The following is a 17,194-nucleotide window of genomic DNA, read 5'->3' on the forward strand; positions in this document are numbered from 1 at the left end:
TTATATTTATTCTTTTGTTGGAAGATGGTGTTTGTGATGGTAAGGTTATGCTCCGCGCACAGACTAAGAAGTCTAATGCCATTGGAATTAACTTTTCCAATGCCATGGGCACCAATCACACCATTCCAGTTTTCCAAGTTCTTTTCGACTCTTGCATTGAAATCACCAAGCATAATGATTTTGTCATTCCTCGGGATGTGACTGAGGATGTCATCGAGTGCCTGGTAGAAGCGATCCTTCTCTTCATCATTCGATGGCAGTGTTGGTGCATAGGCACTAACTAATGTGACATGTCTGCATTTTGCAAGTGGGATGCGAAGAGTCATTAGTCTTTCACTGACACCCACTGGTGACTCTGTAAGCTTCAGCAGTAGGGTGTTCTTAATTGCAAAACCAACTCCGTGAAGATGGTGTCCGCCCATGGGGTATCCCTTCCAAAAGAATGTATAACCCTCTCCCTCTTCATTGAGTGAGCCTTCCTCAAGGAGTCTGGTCTCGCTGAGTGCTGCCACATCCACATTATAGCGCTTCAGCTCGTTGGCAATGAGTGCTGTTCTGCGCTGTGGTCTGTCCAGACTGGTATCCAGGAGTGTCCCTATGTTCCATGCTGCAATTCTAAATCCTATTGTTTTTCGACCGCATAGTGGAATGTCCCGACAGGCGCGGTTTCCTGTCCGGTACTGTGCTGAGTGGGCAATCTTTAGGCCACCTTTTCTAGGCCTTTCCCCAATTGGGGTGAGCAGTGTGGCCACTAAATAGTGCTGCTCAGACGCACAGGGGTCTGCCGGAAACAGCTGCCACTCAATCCCAGCTGCTAACGACCCTTGCCCTGTGCCGCTGACGTGCAGAGGTTCAGCTAAGAGCTTCCAGCTCATTCAAACCTGCTCCCGTCACTGGATACTCCATCGCCGCCAGACTTTTGTGGTCGGAGACTCAGGTAAAAGAGGATACCTGCGCAATGATGGTTTTTAAAGTGGCGTAAGGGGTGCGCTTTCCCCAACGCCACTTTCTTGATTGTAAAGAAGATGGTTCCAGTGGCAAGGGAGACCCTAGACGACCGGCATTTTCCTACAACTGCAGGCGGCTGCCGGGATCCAGGTCTGTGGGAAACCGCCTCAAAGCGTGCCGCCACCAGCTTTTGGGATCACTCTTAGTCTGGACTCTACCCTTCGACCTGTTCGGCTTGGGTAACCCTGCCAGGAGTACGAGACTCCCGCCGACATAGCTCTAGGAGTCATGGAGACGCACAAAGTGCCCCACCACGATAAGGTGGTGATCCGTCGGGACACACATATATGTGTATATATATATATATATATATATATATAAAATATAATAAAATGTAATAATATGACAATTGGGCTCACCTCCAGCACATTAAGTTTGATGATGCCATCTCCGTCCTTGTCAAAAGCATTGAAAGCCCCTAAAGGCGAAAGTGAAGAAATATTTGCAAAATGAAAGCACAACATTTTCCCTGCAATGTTTACATACTGAACATTCCCTCCAGTCGGACAAAACAGCAAATGTAGCTGTCTAAATCGATATTGAGGAGCTTATCTGCATAGCGCATTGCGATGATGTCGTACAGTTGTTTGTTGAGGTGGAGGCCTTCAAGGACCACAAAAAAAACAGTCAACAGGAAATCAGGATGCATAAATTGATCACTCACCTGCATCATTCACGGCGTTCCTCATTTCAAAACTGTTGATGGAGCCGCTTTGGTTTTTATCGTAACTTTGGAAGATGGCCTGCAAACAAATGTATATTACTGTGTTATTCATGCCTCCGTACTGTATAATTGAATAGTATATTGTTAAGTTTCATAATTGCGTGTTTTATGTTGGGCATGTTACTTTAAAAACAGTAATTAGTTAGTTACACACTTCTTCTTCCAAAAAGTAACTGAATTAGTAACTGAATTATGGTAAAATGGGGCGCCATTGGCTCAGGGGGTAAAGCGCTCGTCTTGGATCACAGGTTTGATTCCCGGCTCCTCCAAGTTATATGTCGAAGTGTCCTTGGCAAGACACTGAATGCCCCTGATAGCAGGTATTGGCCTTGCAAGGCTGATGCTGCTATCGGTTGGTTAACGTGTAAAAGGGTAAAGCACATTGTAAAGCTCTTTGGGAGGTCTTCATTGACTTGAAAAGCACTATATAAGTGCAAATAATTTACATTTAATCAGTTAACAGGGAAAGTAACTATTTCCGATACTTTAAAAAGTCTTTGTATGTCAAAGAATTTGAAAATTCTGAGCAAAAACGAAACGCTGCAGTGACAGGAGTTTTCTTGTAGGGATGGAAATTTCTACTACTTTTAGTGAATTGTTTTATTTTTTCGGCTCGGCTCACTAAAAAGATCCGCCTCTTTCAGGTCCTAAACGGCTCTTTAGGTTGTTTTTGTTGCGTGAATCCTTTACCAATTATCATGAATGATTATGCACAAAATGATTTAAAAAGGGGGAAATAAAAAAAGCCCACAAAAACGGGGAAAAAAAAGAAACGAAAGAAAACAATATACAATTACAAAATGAATAAGAAAGATATAAGAATAAAAAAACAATACACTTTACATCTTTACTTAATAACATTAACACTGAAAAACACAGAAAATATAATTAAAATATTTATGAATCTACAAAAAAAAGATAAAATACAAAACAGTTTTTTATGCTCAACGAATTTAAAGTCAACAACACTGAATCCTTCCAAAAATGCATATTGACTAATCATAAGAAAGAAAGTGGCGTTTCGGAGGAAAACAGATGTTGATTGGTGGGAAGCCGGCTCCATTTCTTCATTTCCAAGAGAAGACATTTTGTTCGCAAACGAGACAAGTCGGGTTCACGACTTAGCGCTCATTGGCCTTTTCTTTCGCCTTAGAATGTAAATGCGCTAATTCATTCCAAGCCCCGCAAAAATAAATCATAAAAGAGTATCACAAAATGAAAGAAAATACATATTAAAATTAGAATACCATACAATAAACAAAACAAGAGGCACATAATGTAAAAAAGACAAATCATAAATGAAATTGTTAAAACATTTATTTACCTTTTAACTTGCTTCTCTGTTTAATGGTCCTCAGCAGTATTTTTTTGCCTCGCATTTCTTAAAAAAATGATCTGATGACCTCTGCTTTTGCCAGCTTTTGACAATCCGTTGGGAATACGCAAAGCAGACGTCATCATAATGAGCGATAACCCGACCTTTCAACAATTTTTCTGGGTGAATTTCTGAGAGTTCATGGAATTTTGCCAAAATGTCTTTTATTTGGGCTGATGGAATGATGGGTGCATTCTCCTCCTCCTCGTCTCTGAACTCCTCCTGCCCAGCGGTGTGTTTTCGCATACCTTTTTATTATCTCTTGCTTTGTTTCGATGGCCAACAAAAGTCTCCTTCTCTTCTTTTCTCCTTGTCCACTTTCCAGCATGTCTTTCGTGAGGTCTATTGGGAATTATAGCTCTTCGTAATGGTACTATACAGAGGACTGTTTACAGAGCGAAAAGGGGACACTAAGAGCATGCTGGGATTCACGCATACGCACCGGTTTGCCAGGTAGAACCCTGTGAGCAGAGAATAGCAGCACGTACTGTACTGTATTTTTGACCTTGTAGATGTACTGTATTCGTAATCAATATCTAACTATATGGTAGTTGCTATTTTCAATGGTGACATGATCCAAAAACATGTGACATAAACAACTAGGAGGAGAGGGGGAAACCGCTTTATTCAAAGAAAAATACCGCTGTTATGTAACGACGTAATCTATAACGGCACAATACCAATCACTGTGTATTTGTGAGGAAACAAACTCACGTGCCACTGCTTGATTTTTCTCCACAAATGTTTGAACTCTTGAAAGTTGAGTTTTCCTGTGCCATCTGTCTGTAATTTAGGCTAGTTATGGAAATGGAGAGGAATAAAGTCCACTGAAATTAGTTTGTCAACCTTTATGAGTTTATGTAGCGCTGGAAAAATTATTTTTTAGCCAATGACCCACATAAGAAAAGTGTCATCTAGGACAGGCATATCCAAAGTCAGGCCCTGGGCACAGTTACGGCCTGTGATCACATTTTTACCGGCCCGCGGCCTCTGTAATTAAATTAATCATATGTGGCCAGCCAGTCATTTTGACCGCAGTATAAAATACATTTGTATGAAGAAAAAAAAGAAGCACCATTTTGCCAGATAATGGCAGCAACCCTTTGGCCACCTTGCCCTTAGCTTTTTGTGAGAATTTTAGCCCACCCATTTCCGACTATGGCGACTGTAAATAAGAAAAGGAAAGTTGACTGTGAGGGCTGCCGCTTTCATGACAAGTGGAAATTAGAGTATTTTTCACAGAAATTTGAAACAACTGCGTCTGCCTGATTTGCCAAGAGACTGTGGCTAACTGGAAATAAACTGCACAGTAGAGCTTTTTCTCGAGATCCTGCGAGCCAAATGAAAATGCTATGGGCAGCGTTAGCTCAGGAGGTAGAGCGCTCTTCTGGGGATCAAGAGATCGCAGGTTCAAATCCCGGCTCCTCCGTGTTGCATGTCGAAGTGTTCTTGGGTAAGACACTGAACCAATAAGCAGGTTGGCGCCTTGCATGGCTGCACAGCCGCTATTGGTGTGTGAGTGTGTGTGTTAATGGGTAAATGTGAAGCACATTGTAAAGCGCTTTGGGAAGTCTTCATTGACTTGAAAAGCGCTATATAAAGGCGAGATATGAGGGCGAACCGTTGACCGCCAACCACTGCAAACCTTTCACGGAGGGTGAATTCATTAAAGACTGTTCAAAGAATGCCAGACTAAATACTCGGCCCTCACACATTTTCAGCATACCAAATCTGCCCGGCTTTCTCAAAGGTTTGGACACCCCTGCACTAACCCCCATTGTTATTTTTTAACACCTGTATATGATAAAATATCATGGGCCAAATGTTAAGGATACATCCATCAGTGCGATCATACTGCGACAAGTCTCCAGGCTAAACCCTTCCATAGTCTTGTTGTGCACTACGGGAAAAACAAAAGCTTGATTGGAATGAAGGTTCTCCTCAAATAAAGCAGAAGTTCATTCACATTTGGAGACCACGTTCTTTATGATGCCCTGGAGCTCTATGGCACAGATCTGCATATCCTGAAGGAATGGAGCCATATGTTAAACGAAACAATTGAGGCCAAAATAAGTCGGCTTTTTACGTACTTCGCCGGATATTTGTTTGTAAATTGCACGGAACTGCTTCTCCTCTTCGGTTTCTTCTTCTGGCTGGAGGAGTTTTTTCTGCTCAACATAAAAAAAAAATGTTTTGCAACATACCTGCTTAATTTTTCTGTTCTACTAGGCTTTCTATACAGTCAGTGCTCTTGCATCAGAGCGTGCGGCAAATGAATTATTTATAGCACCTGGTATTCCCAGGCGGTCTCCCATTCGAGAACTAACCAGGCCTGACCCTGTTTAGTTTCCTGAGATTAGGCGTTCTCAGGGTTGTATGGCCGAAAACAGATCAATGGATTGCAGCCACACAACTGCAGTTCATTTTAGGCGGAAATAGCAGAAAAAGCATCGTCAGACATCAGGAAAGTGTGTGAGCTTCCAGTCCATGCTTGCAGCAATATGCAAACAGGGATAATAGGATTTTTTTCTTGGGAACATGAGCACTCAAGGGGTAAAAACAGGTGTTGGGATCACTTAACACTAGCTAGCAGAGATGTCAATATATTTATCCCCAAATGATGTTATTTGAACCTCCCTAGATTGCAGTTCAACCAACATTACTTTTGGCCTCTTCTTCTTTTCCCCCTTGATGCCGTCATGGAGGATTTCTTTGTTGGCGAACGCTCGGTCGGAAACGAATATGATAGGCTGAAAAACAAGAACAAACAGTGTTGAGCACGTTACTTTAAAAAGTAACGGGTAATTAGATATAGGTACTCACTGCTTCGTCCAACCGAATGAGTAACAGAATTACTCTATAGTAAAAGTAAACAGTCACCTGGGAAATTAACTATTTCCGTTACATTAAAAAGAAGTTGTTTTATTTAAAAGAATTTGAAATTTTCCGAGTCAGTTGAATAGAGAAAAACAGACAGGTAGTTGCATAATAGTACCTTGTCAATTTTACCAGGAACAGATTTATCCTGGACTTGAAGTGCAACTAAAACAAACAGTAAACAATATCTTAAAACAACAACCAGCAGTAAACAATATGAATTGAGTTTAATAAATCAAATCTAACTTTCACAAAATGAGACCACTGGTCAAGTTGACATGTCCTACTGTACTTCAAGTCAATTGTAAAACAAAATAAAGAAAGTTTCACTCTATAGAATGAATCACAATCTTTAGTCAGACAACTGCTCAAGTAGACATATTCTACAGGACTTCAAGTATTTTCACACAGCTAAAGAAAACAATTTAACAATATAAGGTATGTTTAACACTGATGTATAAAATAAATAAATCAAACTCTTACAACCTGAGACAACTTGTCAAGTAGAAATAGGCAACTGCACTTTAAATATTTTGTTTTCAACAACAGTAAATATAAAGTGACTATCAAATTCCTCTCTATACTGCTTTTTTCAAAATGACGCAACCATTACTGTGTCTTTTCATGACAACAAATTAGTTGTGAGATATTGAAATGGAAAAAATAGAATCATAAAGCAACCTTTGTCTGATCAGTGCCGATTGTGTTCTCTGCTTCCCTGTGATGGACCAAACAAAATGGAATTTAACCCGATGCCGTCATGATACTTGCCTGATAGGGGATTTTCACAAAACTTCCTTACTCCGATGTGCTCCTGCTCTCAGAAAAGACCCTCAGGATGAACTGACCCTCCTGATGAGGCTCGAAGGTGGTAGGGATGACAACGTATTCCCCCTGAGGCAACCTGAACCGCTCAGTGATCTCGCGCAGATTTATGTAATGTTTACATTTGACCTTGGAGGCGTTGTACAGGAAAAAGTCCTTCTGTAGGTGCTGATTCTGGCCACACATCTTAAGTATGAGAGATGAACGCCATCTGATGTTTTTGGGGGGTTGAATGCACCAATGGCCGAAGCCATTTCATATAATACTCCTTTTTAAGGAGCTAAAAAAATTGCGTTGAGAATTACCTCTTTTGGTACCTGCAAAAAAAGAAAAAACAATCATTAAGCACGTGAGCCCTGCAGATGTCTTGTAAGTGATGACGCCTCACTTCATAGATGGAAAATCCGATAGTTAGGAACCGGGGCCCCATCTGCTTCTGTAAACGACGACCTTTCTGCATGAGCGCCACCACCACGGTGCCAAGTTCTTGTCGTTCCTCCGAGTTCTCATCTTGGTACAATTGCAAGTGATACTGAGGGTTGGTCCAGAAGGTGTCTGTCAAAAAATACCAATCATTTCATTCGACAATTGATAAGAGAAACTTACTGACAGCTACAATGGAATTAATGAATTCGGCATTTAGTGCAACGGATAGAACAAGCAAGGGCAAACAAACAGACCTCGTGGCCATATATACGGCCTGTTAGGCTTTTGAATCCGACCGCCCAGAAAAATATTAAAAATACAATTTCAAACAGTATTATAATAGGTTTTGAGTTGACATTTAAGTTCACTATTTAAAATGAGTGGACAAAAGAAAATGAAAAATGGACACCAACAAGAGTGGAGAGGTGGCAGAACGATCATGGTGGTAGTTAGCTGTGAAACATGTATCTCCGAATACATTTAAAATGAGCAGTAGTGTTTTGATGACACGCAATTGTGGTTCCCATTAGTGGAATTTGACAAGCCCATAAATAAGTTGAGTTATTTGTTTTTGAAAGAAGTCACTGTGTCGTATTTTAGCAAACACAAGCCTATTAACTACATTGAGGTCACTCTCGTCCCCGGAATCCCATTGTGAACACCCTCACCTCCACCCTCATCAGAAATACAAGTTTTATAATTATTAGCTGTACTTTAACCCTTGTTGGTCTTGTTGTGCACTACCGGAAACAAACGCTAGGTTTGAATTAAGGTACTACTTAAATATGGCAGAAATCTCAATTTGTGCCTAGATGTGAATGAGCAAGTGAGTTACCCTGCAAGTGGCAACTAGTTGAGGGTGTCCCCTACCCACTGCCTGAAGATAACTGGGATGGGCTCCAGCACCCCCACAAGTGTTTGACTCCCTTAACTACTAGGGTTGTAATGGCATGTAAATGAGTGTGGGAAGAAAATGATTGAGTTATGTGTGGAAAATGAGTTGGTGATTGCAAATACATTGTTTAAAAAGAGGGCCGTGAATAAGTATACCTTTGTCAGAGTGGATAGTGGCAAGATGGTGGACAGAGCACTGATGGATTATGTAGTGGTTAAGAAAGGGATGTTAACTAGATTGTTGGATGTGCATGTTTACAGAGGTGAAATGAGTGGTATGTCTGATCATTTTTATGTGGAAGGAAAACAGAATAGATGGATCGTGGAGGGCTTCCTGCAGCACTTCTCCGGTCTCGGGATCACCTCCTGATTCCCCATCGAACCAACACCTGAAATGATCAACGCACTTATTCTTCAAAGACTACAAATTGTGCAAATAAACTTGTGTTTATTTTTTGAAAAGTGTGAGGGAAGAGGTGAAAATTTCAGAGTTTAATAAGGCAGAAAAGGAAAGAGAGTTTAAAGAGAGAATAGGGAAAGAGTTTGAATGGATTAGTAAAAGAGAAGTGGAGAGTGTGGAAATGGAATGGAAGTGGTTTAAATAGGCAGTGTTGAGGAGTGCAAAAGAAGTGTGTGGAATGAGAAAAGTTGCTCGAGGTATTAGGAAAGGAAGTAAATGGTGGAATGATGAGGTCTCAGAGGCTGTGACAGACAAGAGGCGTGCCTTTGAGGAGTGGCTGCAAGATAAGATTGGTGATGCGTATGAAAGGTATACAGTTAAGAAAAGGTTGGTAAAAGCGGTAGTGGAAGCAGCGAAAAGGAAAGCAAATGATGAATAGTGTCGAAAGATAGGAGTGAACTTTGAGGAAAGGAGAAAAGTGTTCTGGAAAGAAGTGAAAAGAGTAAGAAAGAGTGAGTCTGGAAAGATAGAGAAAGTTAAAGATCAGGACGGTAGATTGCTGGTTAGCGGTAGTGCAGTCAGAACGTGATGGGAAGAGTATTTTGAGGATTTGCTAAATGTGGAGGATGGGAGAGAAGTAAGAGTCAAGGCGATCGGTGGTATGGGGAGAATGCACGTGTTGGGTGATTTAAATGTGAAGCCTGTGGAAACATGGTAGGTGCAAGAGGCAGTGAAAGAAATGAAAGGGGGAAGGCGCCTGGGTTGGGTGGTTGTACTGCTGAATGCTTGAAAAAAGGTGCCACAGCTATGATTGACTGGTTAGTACGCTTGTTGAATGTATGCTTTTTAAGTTATGTGGTTTCTGTTGATTGGTGTAAGTGCATGTGCGGTGCCATTGTATAAGGGTAAAGGTGATAAGTATGAATGTAGCTATTCGAGAGGTATTAGTTTGTTGTCTGTGTAAGCTGTATGGAACTTGATTAAGAGAGTGAGAGGAAGAACGGGGATGAGGTGGTGATGGAGGAGAAGAGTGGTTTTAGGAAAGGAAGAGGATGTGTGGATCAGGTGTTTGCAGTACGACAGGTGTGTGAGAAATATTTTGCAAAAGGTTATGATGTTTATTTGGCTTTCATGGACTTAGAAAAGGCGAATGACAGAGTTGATAGAGAGGCGTTGTGGCAAGTGATGGTAATGTATAGATTGGGTGGAAAGTTGTTGGAAGCATTGAAGAGTTTTTATGTGAACAGCAAAGCATGTGTAAGAGTAGTGAGACAAGTGAGTGGTTCCCTGTGTTGACTGGTGTGAGACAGGGGTGTGTGATGTCATCAGGGCTTTTTAACGTGTACATGGATAGTGTAGTGAGAGAGGTGAATGCAAGAGTACTTGGCAGAGGTATAGAGATGATTGATAACAGTGGAACGGTGTGGCAGGTAAGTCAGTTGTTGTTTGCAGATGACACAGCGCTTGTGGCTGATTCTGAGGTAACATGGAGAAGGTTGGTAATGGAGTTTGGAAGGGTATGTAATAGGCGTGAGTTATGTGTGAATGTTGGGAAGAGTAAGGTGATGAAGTGATAGAGTGTGCATGGCGTTAGAAATAAGGTTGCATGGACAGGTGCTGGAAGAAGTTGAAAGCTTTAGGTACTTGGGTTGTCATGTGGCTGCAGTTGGTGAAATAGAGTGCGAGGTATTGCACGGAGTGAATCAAGGAAGCAAGGTTTTGAGTGCTCTGAGGAGAGTGATGAGCAACAAGAGTAAGAGTATGCATGTTAAGAGGGGACTGTATGAGAGTGTGGTTGTGCCGACTGTGTTGGAGTCTGAACGCAGATTGGAGAAGAAAATTAAATGTTTTTGAGATGAAGTGTTTGAGGACTATGTTAGGAGTGACAAGATTGGATAGTTTGAGAAATGAAATTGTGAGATACAGAACTGGAGTAGTCGTGGAACCGAGCAAGTGCGTGGATAAGAGAGTACTCGGTTGGTTTGAATACATGGAGAGGATGAATGAGGAGCAAATGTTGAAGAGGATCTACAAAGCAGAAGTAAAGAAAGGAGACCAAGAAGAATGCCGCGATTGACGTGGATTTATTGTCTTATGAGTGCACTGCAGGAAAGAGGTCTACATATAGTGGAAGCTAGAGCACTTTTTGGTGATAGAAAGGAGTGGAGAGGTGTTGTGAAAGGATAGTGGGATTGTAGACGCGTTCTTAAGGATGGGCTGGGCACCCGTATGATGCGTCAGGGGTAAACCAGAGAAAGCTGTCAGGCCCTGCTGTTGAACAAGAGTGTGTTGCGTCACCCAGACCCGAGTGACATGGCCGCTTCCTTGTGTTCCGTTTCATCTGCAGGGACGACACCATGCCCTACTTGGGTGCCGAGGTGCTTAACTTGTTTGGGTGTTTGGACATTTGGGTTGGCCATGGTCCAAAGATTTCTGTGTGTTTTTTGATACTTTTGCCCTTTTTTATTTTCTTTGTTTTTGTATGTTCTTGCATTGCTGTCGGTCACTCCTCTCGAGGGATATGACCAGGGTATATAAATAAATAGATTTATATCGTATGCATTTATTTATCGGAGCGGCTGTAGCTCAGGAGGTAGAGCGCTCGTCTTGGGGATCAAGGGATCCCAGTTTGAATCCCGGCTCGTCCGTGTTACATGTCAAAGTGTCCTTGGGTAAGACACTGAACCCCTAATACCCCCAAGAAGCAGGTTGGCGTCTTACATGGCTGCAATACAAGGCCGCTATTGGGAAATGTGGAGCACATTGTAAAGCGCTTTGGGAAGTCATTTACTTGAAAAGCGCTATATAAATGCAGATCATTTCATCAAGAAAAAAACGGCAAAACTTCACTCACTTCACTACAAAAATCCAATTTTGAGGGGAAAAAAAACCCACTTCCCCTTTTGCCTTTTGAGTTTTTGACACATTTTTATCAAATTTAGTGCTAAAAAAGGGACACATTATATAATTTTGCCTTAATTCTTACTGTTACTAAATATATTTTATGTCATATGGAATCCGGGCCGCAACTGCCGCCATTCCAGGCACAAGATCCATGTCGGGGAGCAAAATCTTACGGAGGTTACCACTAAGGTAAGGTTCAAATTTCGGTAAAGGGTTCAGCTCGGTCCACAGTGCTGAAGCTTGGTCTTCCGAATATTAGATCACAAACTTTCAAAGCTTTGCTTTTCAATGACCTTATCAGTGATCACAATCTTAGCCTAATTGGCCAAATGAGTTTGTATCGCTAAATGAGGCTTCTCCCCCTAACTTTGTGAGTTTGCATTTGGCATGACCCTGCAAGAAACGGGGTGGTGTTGCTTTTATATCGGAAAGTATGCTGAAATTCACTCCCAGTACCTCTACTGTTTTTAAACGTTTGAAGCATTTGTTATGAGGTCCTCAATGTCACGAACAATTTATGTAGTTGCTGTGTACTGTCCACCTGGATCATATTCAAATTTTTGGGATGAATTTTCGGAACTGTTAACTGACTTAGCAACTTATGCGGACAACGTTGTAATTATTGGTGATTTTAATGTTCACATAAACTCCCCATCTAATCCACTTGCGCTTGCTTTTAAGTCACTGATTGATCAAGTCAAGTCAAGTCATGTTTATTTGTATAGCCCTCAATCACAAAGAGTCTCAAAGGGCTGCACAGACCACATACTATAACAAACAATAGCTTAATTATTATTTTACCATCCTCTGATGTAAAATCTACATGAGGGCAAATAATACGCAGATATCATCAACATAAAGTATAGGTCATTCATATGCTATAGCAGGGGTGGCGAACAAGTGGCTCTAGAGCCGCATGCAGCTCTTGGCCAATAAGATTGCGGCTTTGCCTCATCATATTTTCTATATATTGTGGCTCTGTGCCTTGTTTCATGTTTAGTTTTTTTTTTTTGTGTATTGAGGGTGGACACTTTCCTTGAAATCAACACAAGAACAATCCTTGTTGTATTGTAAGGAGAGGATTGTTATAGGAAATAATGTTTTTAATTGTGTGTGTTTGTGTGTGTCGTTCTGTGATGGCAGGTCAGTGCGTGGTGTGGCTCTTTGACTCTCAGAGTTAAAAATTTCAGCTCTTTGCGTCAAACTTGTTTCACACGCCTGTGCTATAGAATAGTAGTGTGTTTTAAGCTTAGATTTAAACATTTCCACTGAGGTTGCAGATCTAATCTCAGGGGGAAGAGCATTCCACAGCACCGGTGCCCGAATGGAGAACGCAAACCTTCGGATCTCTTCTTGGCTCTTGGGATCCTAGTAATAGTAGACTTAAACTGTACAACGAACCTAAATAACCCGAAGCTTTACTTCAGCGCCTAAGAGTGTGTTCTGGCTGAGGTAGGCAGCTTCGTGTTTACTTGGCCGAGTCCCTCCAATCGAGTTTGCACTTCGAACTGTAGCGCCAAAATTAACACTTCAACGCCGTATTTCGGCAAAGTGCAACGATACATTTGGTTTTAATCAAATAGTTGACAAGCCCACCCATAAAGAAGGAAATACTCTAGACCATGGGTGTCCAAACTACGGCCCGCGGGACAACTGCGGCCCACGGGTCAGTTTTTATTGGCCCGCAGCAAATTCTGAAAATATAGTTGAATATGGCCCGCACATGGCGCTTGAGCTCAACTCTGTTGCACTTCTCCGTTTTAACACTAGATAGAGCAGGTAACGGAAAAGGTGCTTCTCCACCCATGCATTTTGGATCCCCTGAACTGGAAAACATTGGAATTGTGTTTTCTTTGCTTATTTAATGAACCTTCTTGTCCTTCATTTGAAATGTCATTGAAATTCAAAGTGTATTACTGTGTGACTTATTCTGACACAAAATAGATTGATTGTTAATTCTAAACCCTATCAGTGCAGATAAATGTAAATTTTGCTACTAAAAATAGATTAACAACGAAATTAGAGTGGATGACCGGCTATCAAACTGAAAACTAAATAAAACATCCATCCGTCCATCCATTATCTGCACCGCTTATCTTCAGTAAGGTCGCTGGGGTGCTGGAGCCCATCCCAGCGGTCTTCGGGCAGTGGGCAGGGGACACCCTGAACTGGTTGCCAGCCAGTCGCATGGCACACAGGGACAGACAATTCGCTCGCTCATTCACACCTAGGGACAATTTGGACCGGCCAATTGACCTGACATGCATGTTTTTGGAATGTGGGAGGAAGCCAAAGTGCCCGGAGGAAACCCACGGGGAGAACATGCAAACTCCACACAGTTTCCATCTTATGACCTCAGACCTGTGCCGCACACGCGCTAACCACTGCCTCGCCATGCTGCCCGAAATTAAACATATTTAACAAAATAAATATTACCACGGGCAGCACGGCGGCGCAGTGGTTAGCGCGTGTGCGGCACAGTTCTGAGGTCGTGGGAACCTCCTGCGTGGGTTCAAATCAGGCTCCCGGCCTTACTGTGCGGAGTTTGTATGTTCTCCCCGTGCTTGCGTGGGTTTCCTCCGGGCACTCCGGTTTTCCCCCACATTCCAAAAACATGCATTTCAGGTGAATTGGCCGGTCCGAATTGTCCCTAGGTGTGAATGAGCGAGTGAGATGTCTGTCCCCGTGTGCCCTGCAACTGGCTGGCAACCAGTTAAGGGTGTCCCCTGCCCAATGCTCGATGATTGCTGGGACGGGCTCCAACACCCCCGCGACCCTACTGAGGATAAGCGGTGCAGCTGATGAGATGAGATGAGATGAGAAATATTACCACTCCTCAAACCTAAAACAAGTACAGTAGCTTTTCTTTCTTCTGTTTAACATCATAGAAGCTACACTCAGGTATTGCTGAGGTTTGTATTTGAGACTGTATTGCTATATACAAAAAATGTAACCAACATTTTATTCTCCTTCTGGCCCTTTCAAAAAATGTTTAAGCCAATGCGGCCCGCAACTCAAAATGTTTGCCCACCCCTGCTCTAGACCTTGTTCTGACTCGGGGTGTGGTAGCCTCAAACGTTTCAGTGTTACCGTATCCTAATTCTATCTCTGAAGTCAAGTCAAGTCAAGTCATTTTTATTTGTATAGCCCTAAATAACGAAGAGTCTCAAAGGGCTTCACAGATTATTACACTATATTACTCAGACTATTTTTCAGCCGACGAGAAGAGTAGGTTATTCATATGCGATGGAGTAGAAGTGAGTTTTAAGCTTAGATTTAAACATTTCCACTGAGGTTGCAGATCGGATCTCAGGGGGAAGAGCATTCCACAGCACCGGTGCCCGGATGGAGAACGCTCTAGAACCAGCAGAACACTTCTTTGCTCTTGGGATCACCAGAAGACCGGCACTCTCAGATCGTAGGCTTCGGACCGGGACATAGGGGCAAATCAGATCTGAAAGATAAGAGGGAGCAAGTCCATGTATGATTTTGTATACTACAAACAGAACCTTAAAATCACATCTTAAGCTAACAGAGAGCCAATGCAGGTTATCTAAAATTGGGGTAATGTGATCGTACTTTTTTGTCCTAGTTAAAAGCCTCGCTGCGGCATTTTGTACCAGCTGAAGAGACTTGATTCTAGACTTCGGGAGACCAGAGAGTAGTGCATTACAGTAATCGAGACGGGAGGTAACAAACGCATGAATTATAATTTCCGCATCCGACTGAGACAGTATTGAACGGATTTTAGCAATGTTACGAAGATGGAAGAAAGCGGTTCTAGTAATTTTCTTTACATGTGTTTCAAATGATAGATCAGGGTCAAATATGACACCTACATTTTTAACTGAGTCACTCTGTGTGATGTGACATTTGTCAATGTTCACAGCAGTTTTTGAGAATAAGTCACGGCATTTAGATGGACCAATGACTAACATTTCGGTCTTTTCAGAGTTAAGACGCAAGAAATTGAGTGACATCCACTCTTTTATCTCAATGAGGCAGGCCTCCAAATTTCCACAGTTTAGTGTGGGAGATTCCTCCAACGGAAGATATAGTTGAGTGTCGTCTGCGTGGCAGTGGAAGCTGATATTGTACTTGCGAATAATATCATCAATGGAAGCATGTAAATGCTGAAAAGAAGGGGGCCAAGCACTGAACCCTGTGGAACACCACAGGTAACATTAAAGGGCTCAGATGTCATTTCGTCATATTTAACACAGTGCGTCCTATCAGAGAGGTAGGATCTGAACCACGAGAGGACGGTTCCTGAGAGGCCAATCCATTTTTCCAACCGTTCTAGTAGGAAATTGTGGTGCACTGTGTCAAAAATAGCACTAAGATCCAGCAGCAGCAAAAGTGATGAAGCGCCAGAATCCATTGCCAGTAGGAGATCATTTGTTACCTTGATCAGAGCTGTCTCAGTAGAGTGGTTAGCCCTGAATCCTGATTGCATGGATTCAAAAAGGTTATTATCGGATATGAAATCATTCAGCTGCTGTGCCACTACTTTTTCAAGTACTTTAGAAAGGAAAGGTAGGTTTGACACAGGTCTATACTTACATAAGATTTCTGGATCAAGGTTGGGTCGTTTCAGTGTCTGTTTAATAACGGCGGATTTAAAAGCTGCTGGAACCACACCTGAGGAGAGTGATATGTTTATAATATTTAGAACTGAAGGTCCAAGGACGCCAAAAAGACTTTTAAGTGTTAGGTACTGTTTAATATTTACTGTGAGAAGGAAAATTTAGGTTTTAGTAGCCGCAATATCCGCAATGCAAAGACATTAGCTTTGAAAGAACTATTATCTACGGCAAACGTGGCCTTCCCTTCGTATATTGGGCCTGTTGACTCACTTACAAACAATTTTAATACTGCTTTGGTTAATGTTCTTGATTATATGGCACCCCTACGGCATAAATTTCAACCTAAGAAGCATACACCTTGGTTTACTGAAGAAACCAGGTCACTCAAACAAGGTTGCAGGAAACTTGAACGAAAATGGCGCACTACAAAGCTAAAGGTCTTCCGACTGGCCTGGTATGACAGCTTGCCGAAATATAAAGAAGCTCTTGCCTCAGCTTAAGCATTGTCTTTCTCTAAGAATATTGCTGTATATAAAAATAATCCCAAATTTTTGTTCGACACAATGGTGAAATTTACTAGACAGAAACTCAACCCGAATAGTTCTACCTATCCTGCTGATGACTTTATGGGTTTTTTTAATAAAAAGATTCAACTCATCCTGAATGACATTTTAAATGAACATTCTGCAAACTCGTCCTACCTTAAAATAGCAGAGGTTTTGAATCAGCTCCGTGTTGGCGGCTGTTCAGAAATGTTTTCCAGTTTTAGTGATTTATCCCTTGATAGTCTTACACAGATGGTCAGAAGGGCCAAACGAACTACTTGCCTGCTTGATACGTTTCTGGCTTTACTGTTGAAAGATCTGTTTGGGATCTTCAGTTTTAAATATTATAAATATATCGCTATCCTCGGGTATAATTCCGGTAGCCTTCAAGTCTGCTGTCATTAAACCCATGCTTAAGCGACCAAACCTTGACCTGGAAAGCGTAGGGCAGTGTCAAATCTACCATTTTTTGCAAAATTACTTAAAAGGTCAGCAGCTGAACAACTTTAGGTTGGAAAATAGTCTCTTTAAAACTGTCCAGTCAGCCCTGGCTAAACTAACCAATGATCTCCTCTTAGCAATAGATTTCGGTGCCTCGTCAATGATACCGCTGTTGGATATTAATGCTGC

The 17,194-nt window shown here is 41.9% G+C and overlaps 1 protein-coding gene across 1 annotated transcript in view; it reads right to left on the reverse strand.

The window, feature by feature from the left end:
• capn3b (calpain 3b) overlaps positions 1–17,194 on the reverse strand; it is a 71,436-nt gene that overhangs the window by 6,631 nt on the left and 47,611 nt on the right. Inside the window, exons 12-23 of the mRNA XM_088324708.1 lie at positions 7,198–7,364; positions 7,115–7,126; positions 6,787–6,995; positions 6,666–6,702; positions 5,771–5,857; positions 5,198–5,275; positions 5,074–5,131; positions 4,943–5,007; positions 3,822–3,890; positions 1,673–1,751; positions 1,495–1,611; positions 1,368–1,426 (exon numbers count right to left, since the gene is read on the reverse strand). Of these exons, the coding sequence (XP_088180834.1) occupies positions 1,368–1,426; positions 1,495–1,611; positions 1,673–1,751; positions 3,822–3,890; positions 4,943–5,007; positions 5,074–5,131; positions 5,198–5,275; positions 5,771–5,857; positions 6,666–6,702; positions 6,787–6,995; positions 7,115–7,126; positions 7,198–7,364 (1,037 nt within the window). The remainder of the gene's footprint in view (positions 1–1,367; positions 1,427–1,494; positions 1,612–1,672; positions 1,752–3,821; positions 3,891–4,942; positions 5,008–5,073; positions 5,132–5,197; positions 5,276–5,770; positions 5,858–6,665; positions 6,703–6,786; positions 6,996–7,114; positions 7,127–7,197; positions 7,365–17,194) is intronic.

This window comes from Urocampus carinirostris, chromosome 20 (assembly GCF_059441175.1).
Source record: "Urocampus carinirostris isolate Australia breed hairy pipefish chromosome 20, RoL_Ucar_1.0, whole genome shotgun sequence".
NCBI classification, from domain to species: Eukaryota; Metazoa; Chordata; class Actinopteri; order Syngnathiformes; family Syngnathidae; genus Urocampus; species Urocampus carinirostris.